Consider the following 6,482-nt stretch of genomic DNA (forward strand, 5'->3'; position numbering starts at 1 on the left):
AGGTTTCGTCTCCCTCACCCTTCTTAGACTGAACCCCGTAGGATTTAATGTTCCTTTCCTGGAGTGTCTGTCATGGGAACCAAAACTGAGGAATAGGCCAGAGGAGGAGTACGTCCTCCTCTCCAAAGCTCTGGGGGTGAGCAGCTGTCGCAGTGGTTAAGGGAGCCTCCAGGAGGCCAAGAGTCCCTGGGCGCCACCACCATCCTAAGTGTAAGCACAGGTCCCCTTCCCTTTCCCCCATCGACTGACAAGCAGTAGAGACAAAGTGAACAAGCTGCAGAAGGCGGACAGCCCGGCCTCCCGCCGTAAGTGTGGTCGTGTGGAGGGCGCGACTGCAGTGGTGAGTCCGGGGCCGCCATGGCGACTGGCCCCTCAGGTGTCTGGCCGCACAGAGGGTAGCAGGACAGGGAAGCGTCCGGGGCAGCAGCCTTGGGAGAGGGCTAATTCTTCAGTCTCTGCAGCCGAGTGAGATCCTGGGTTTCGCTTGTGCTCTGAGTTTGTTTATAAAGATAAACATATCCCTTCCTTTTCGTAACTTTATATATGAGATTGAGAAATGCTTCATCTGACGAATGATGCCTGATAAAACCCATTAAGAGTTCTCCTGCACAGCTTGTATTCTCTTATAGCTAAAGTGTCTTATTCTTTTTTCCTTTTAATCCTTTTTTATTGTGAAATATATCACATTTACGAAAAAGTACACAAACATTACAGAATGAACACCTCTATAAACACCGCTCAGGTCAAGAAATAGAACACTAAAAGCCTTTAAAAAGCACGTTCTCTGCTGGTGAACGTCCCCGTTGGCAGAATCGCGGTGTCTAACCAGTGCTCCTCTTTGCAGACATCCCCGGAACGCCAACAGCAACAGCGACTCGGATGAGGGCGAGCGGCGGAAGAAGCACGCCTCTTCGGAGAGCGATTCCGAGGAGAACCAGAACAAGTCTGGCAGCGAGGCCGGCAGTCCCCGGAGGCCCCGGAGACAGCGGTCAGATGAGGATTCAGACAGTGACCAGCCGTCCAGAAAGAGAAGGCCCTCGGGTTCCGAACAGTCTGACAACGAGTCTGTGCAGTCCGGGAGGAGCCGCTCCGGAGGGTCGGAGGTGGATTCTCGGCCCGCGTCTCCAAGTGCCGAGTCCGATCGCGATTCGGAGAGAGGCTCTGACAATGAGGGTTCTGCTCGGGGCTCTGGAAATGAGTCAGAAGCAGAGGGATCCAACAACGAGGCCTCGGATCGGGGCTCGGAACACGGGTCAGATGAGAGCGACTAGGTTTTATTTCATAAATAAGCTTCATCTCGGAGGAAACTTTTTTAATATATGAAAGCTGTGATAAAAACGTTTCAGATGTTTAGTCAAACATTTGTGAAATTTTTCCTAAGGCAGTTTTTTTTTCTATCGGTTTGTATATTACTAAACCCCAAGAGACCCTCCTGTGCTAGAGTCCGTTTGAGTCTCTTGAGCAAATGAAGAGTGTGACGATTCTTCATTATGGTACAATTCCGCCTGTCACATGTGAAAATTGCAGTGGAAATAACCCCCGAGGCTAAAGCATTCCTACAAAGGTTTGACTGAAACTGTGGCCATCTCATCTTCTCTGTATGTTAGGCAGCGTACTGTTTTGCTTTTTATTGCAATCTTTTACCAGTTTGTGCAAGAAACTTGGTAGTAATGTCTTTGTTCCATTTTAAGCTTAGATGGAAAATATTTTTATTTTCTGGAGGAAGAGGTATCTACCTGTATAATTGCACCAAAGTACAAACAAAAGGAAGCTTTCTCAGTAGTGTGACACTGCAGCCGCGTCGGTAAAATCACAAGTGGAGAACTTGTTAGGCTGAGGAAGGTGTGGAAAATGCTCCTCTGCTAGTAGAATGCAAAGACCTACCGAAGCCACATAATAAAATTCTTTTACCAACTTTTATGGGTAACTTTGTCATTTTTTTTTTTTTTTTGCTCAGTACATTTGTATATGAAAATTTAGCATAAATAAACTATGTAAATATTTGGAAGACCATGAATTAAGCCAAAGGTTGTTTACCCAAAACTTTTGTAATTGTATTTGTGGAGGTTTTTTTAAAGATGCAAGGAAACTAAGTGACTAGTATGATTTTCCTTTTCAATAATTCAGTGATTAACAATTTGAGTAATACTTTTATGTGGCCCTGTACAGTTTGTGAAAAAGCTGTAATTAATATAGTCAGTAAGTGTTAAATGCATTGTATCAGGCGATGAGAATGCCGAAAGAATGTCTTTCCTCAAAATCTAGTGGAGAAGGTAAGTTCATTGTCCATCTGGCGTGAAAAATGGGGCAGTGTTTGCGCGGGTTGTGGGAGCACAAGGGAGGATGAAGTCAAGGGAAGGTTTCCTGAAGGACGGATACCTGAAACGACTCAAAGGATGAGCCAAATGGAGCGTTAAAGGAGGGTGTCGTAGGCGATGGGAGTAGGACTCGTGTCACTGTAAAGGAGGCGAGGCAGACATCCGCCTTTGAAAGGCCATGAGCCTGAGCTTCAGGAGCTCACGGAGCTGGTAACGGTGAGGTTCACACTAGAGCCCACGCCTTCTCTCCCCTCTCCCTGCTTTCCCACTATGGCACATAGAACTCGAGGGGGTTAGTTAATCCCCAAAGGACAAAACTCCTAAGGGTTTTCCAACTATTCACCCACTTAACTCTAAGCAGTAACTAAACAAAGGCCGTTGGTAGATGGCCCCACCGAGAGCTGTGCACGGAAGGACCTAACCTCACGTGGACAGAGACTTCTCTGGTGTTTCACTGCTGGCTTCGGGGGTGGCTACAGAGGCGCTTTTATGTACGTGTCCTCAATTGCAATTTTGGAGTCAGTTCCACCTTCCTGTGGCTGTGTCTCCTGGGTGTGCCCTCAGATTAGCAGAATAGCAATCTTCTCCCCTGGCCACCTTGCTCACGTCAGAAGCCGCTGTGCGGTTTCTTCATGCACAGCTGCCCTCTGGCCACAGTTGGAGCCTGGAGATAACAGAAATGACCAAGGAGTGAGGAATGCCCCACTGAGAAGGGCCAGGCCCTTCTGACAAAGGGGATCTGACTGGCCTGTTGCTTGGCTCCGCTGCCCTCGGGAGCTCAGAGCAGCTCTGTTGTCCTGGAGCCAGCACGTCAGGATCGGCCTTCCTTTTTTTTGTTTTTGAGGTGTAATTAACATTTACCAGTTTCAGATGTACAACAGAATGATTTGATATTTGTATATATTGCAAAATGATCACCACCTTAAATCTAGTTCATATTCATCACCAGATATAGTTACAAAAATGGAAAACAATATGGAGAGTTCTCTAAAAATTAAAAATAGAACTACCATATGATCCAGCAATTCCACTCCTGGGTATTTATCAGAAGCAAACAAAAACACTAACTCAAAAAAATATATATGCACCCCTATGTTCATTGCAGCATTATTTACAATAGCCAAGATATGGAAACAAGTGTCCATCGATGTATGAATGGATAAAGAAAATGTGATACACACACCCTGGAACATGATTCAGCCATAAGAAAATGAAATGTTGCCATTTGCAACAACATGGATGGAGCTTGAGGGCATTATGTTAAGTGAAATAAGACAGAAAAAGACAAATACTGTATGATCTCACTTCTATGTGAAATCTAAAGAAAACAAAACAAGCTTATAGATACAGAGAATAGATTGGTGGTTGCCAGAGGTAAGGAGGGGTTGGGCAAAATAGTGAAGGGAGTCAAAAGGTACCAACTTTCAGTTATGAAATAAGTCATGGGGCTGTAATGTACAGCATGGCAACTGTACTTCATAACACTGTAGCGCATATCTGAAAGTTGCCCAACAAAGTAGATCTTAAAAGTTCTTATCACAGGAAAAAGAAAATTGTTAACTGTGTGGTGACGAATGAAGCAATTAGTTCAACCCTGCCCTAGCTCTCGGTTGTGTCTCAAACCTTTGTGATTGTCCAAGCAGCCTGTTTTATTTTTAATAGTTTCCAGTAGCTGAGGGTGTGCCAAGACCGGTCAGTGTCCCAAAGGGGAGGATTGAAGTCAGCACCTAGATTCAGGCTGATTGGAAGCCAGACCCTCAGGCAGCAGCTGCGATGATAAGGTAATAGCCCTCTTTCCCAGAAAGACTGAGTTCCTGGGTCTGTGGCCTCTTGCTGTGCCTTGAGGGTGGCAGCTGTAGGAGATACCAGTGAGCTGGAGCCAGGCAGAGAACGCAGACTGAGTCCACGCCCTCCATTCCCTGAGAGAGCACTCCCTAGGTCCCTGGAAGGGGCCAGACCAGAAGCCTCCCCCAGGCCAAAGCTCCTGGACATGCGCATAGGCCTCTTTCCCAGAAAGATGGGGGGGTGTTTCAGTCTCTATCTGTGCAGTGCCCTGGGGGTGTCGCCTGCTGAGAACTGTCTCTCCGTTTGTCACAGTCCCATGGGACCCAGGAAAGCAAGCCCCTCTGGCCTTCAGAGCCTGGCGATCAAGGGACTTCCCCTGGGCTGTAGCCACCAAAACTGGGTCACCACGGGTAAAATCCAGAACACCAGATGCATGTAGAAACTCCCTTCCAGGAGACAGTGGCGCTTTGAGCGCAGTAGGAGAGCGGAAGATGGCGTGGCTGGGGGGAGGCGGGGGCGGGGCGCAAAGATGGCATCGCCGAGAAAAGCAAAGACAGGAAAAGCCGGTGCCCACCAGCTTTAGCAAGACAGAGAGCAGGAAAATGGTGCCCGCTGCGGGGAAAAACTTCTAGAGTCAAAAAAAAAAAAAAAAGAAATGAGGGGGGCGCAGGCTCTAGCAATACCTAGGGAGAGCGTGAAGATGGCGCTCACCAGCTCCGGGCCCTGGAGACCGAGGCCTGAAAACTAGGAATGAGCCTCCAGCACGGAAAGTCGGGCACTTTCCAAGGGCTGCTTCTGCACTGGGCCCCCGGGGTGAGCGAGTCCTTTGAGCGATGTTTCTCCAGCCCTGTGGGTCTTCTGGGCCCAAGCCCTGTTGCTTTTCAAAGCTGGATGTGTTGGGGGCTCATCTCTCAGGTGCAGGTCTTAAAAGCTGGGGTGCCCGATGTGGAGTACAAACCTTTCGCTCCTCAGGGAGAAGCTCTGGGTTTTAAGTTCACTCGGGCTATGGGTCACTGTGTGTGGCTGGGGGGGAGGGCGGGTTATGGTGAGACTATCTCAGCCTTTCCTACTCGCATCAATGTTTTTTTGTTTTTTGTTTTCTCATTTCCCTAATACGAAGGAGTCTTTCCACTAGATTTTAGGGTTTTTTTGAGAGGAAATTGCTCCATATGCAGCTGTAGATTCAGTGTGTCTGTGGGGGAGGCGAGTTCAGGATCTTCCTGTGTCGCCATCTTGAACCTTCTGTTTCTTAGCGGAGTCGGTGCCAGCAGGAGAAGACAGCAAGGATTGGCTGGTTAGGAGCAGAGATGCTGGAATCCGGGAGTCCTGGAATGGAATCTTGCCCTGTGACACTGACAAGCCATGTGACCTCAGGCAAGTTACTTCCCTTGTTCCGCCTCTTTCCTCGTCTCAAACAAGCCATTTCTCCTCCACTGTAAGCTTTGAAAGCCTCTCTTGGATCTGTCACAATTAGAGAAGATGATTTGCATTGGCTTTGATGTTAATTCAGAATTAGACCAAGTACCACAACCATAATTAGAGCTATTAAATTTTAGAATAAATTTTGCTTAAAGTTAGGGAAGAAAAACCACCTTGTTATTCTGACTCTGGAACTAAACCACATCCTCTGCTGAAATTACTATTTTTATCACATGAGGTTTCCTAAGTGGGCAACTATTCCATTATAGCAGAAGACTATACGTACGTACCTACCTCACAGGATTGTCACGAGGATTAGGAAGGCAGGGCCAGGGGCGACCATGTGATGAACTCCCAGTAAAGGCCTCCCCAGGATGGCGTCGGTTCTGAATGTCTGGCCCTGTTCACCAAGCTCACTGACCCGCGCCTAGACTTACCGTGTTCTGGCTCCGTTCCTCTTTCATAGGTCATCCTTTTAAAAATTCTTGCCTCTTCCCAGTTCCCTTTGAGAAAAATATTTTCCATCTCCAGGAAATATGACTTTCCTGGAGCTTTTTAAGTATCCCTTGTTTTGATTCCACTGACGAACAGTTTCTTCCCTGAGAGAGTAAGCAGCCAATAGACGCAAGAAAGACCTTTGAAAGGAGACTCGTGTCAGCTCTTAAAGCTCGAATTTGGAGCCTAGGCCAGGGCGCCTTTTTCCTAGTGGTGATTTCTGATGCTCTGGTCTTTTGGGTGTGCAGGTACCCCCACCAGGACAGGGCACTCGTGACGCCTGCGTATGGCATCAGGAACACAGACACGGGTATAGGCTACACGCACACCAAGTTTGTCCAGATCTCGGTGCGTCCTCTGATTCGGGTGGAGCAAATCAACAGACTGCAGTCTGTCATCAGTCTCACTTTGCATCAGGCGCTGGTGACAGGAAGGCTGCCCTGGTCTCTAGCCCGATTCAATTCT

The 6,482-nt window shown here is 47.8% G+C and overlaps 1 protein-coding gene across 1 annotated transcript in view; it reads left to right on the forward strand.

The window, feature by feature from the left end:
• Positions 1-1,915, forward strand: part of CTR9 (CTR9 homolog, Paf1/RNA polymerase II complex component) — a 28,709-nt gene extending 26,794 nt beyond the window's left edge. Inside the window, exon 25 of the mRNA XM_008542457.2 lies at positions 845-1,915. Coding sequence (XP_008540679.1) covers positions 845-1,271 — 427 coding nt within the window. The 3' untranslated portion in view covers positions 1,272-1,915. The remainder of the gene's footprint in view (positions 1-844) is intronic.
• The last annotated feature ends 4,567 nt before the right edge of the window (positions 1,916-6,482 follow it).

This window comes from Equus przewalskii, chromosome 6, assembly GCF_037783145.1.
Source record: "Equus przewalskii isolate Varuska chromosome 6, EquPr2, whole genome shotgun sequence".
Taxonomy (NCBI): domain Eukaryota; kingdom Metazoa; phylum Chordata; class Mammalia; order Perissodactyla; family Equidae; genus Equus; species Equus przewalskii.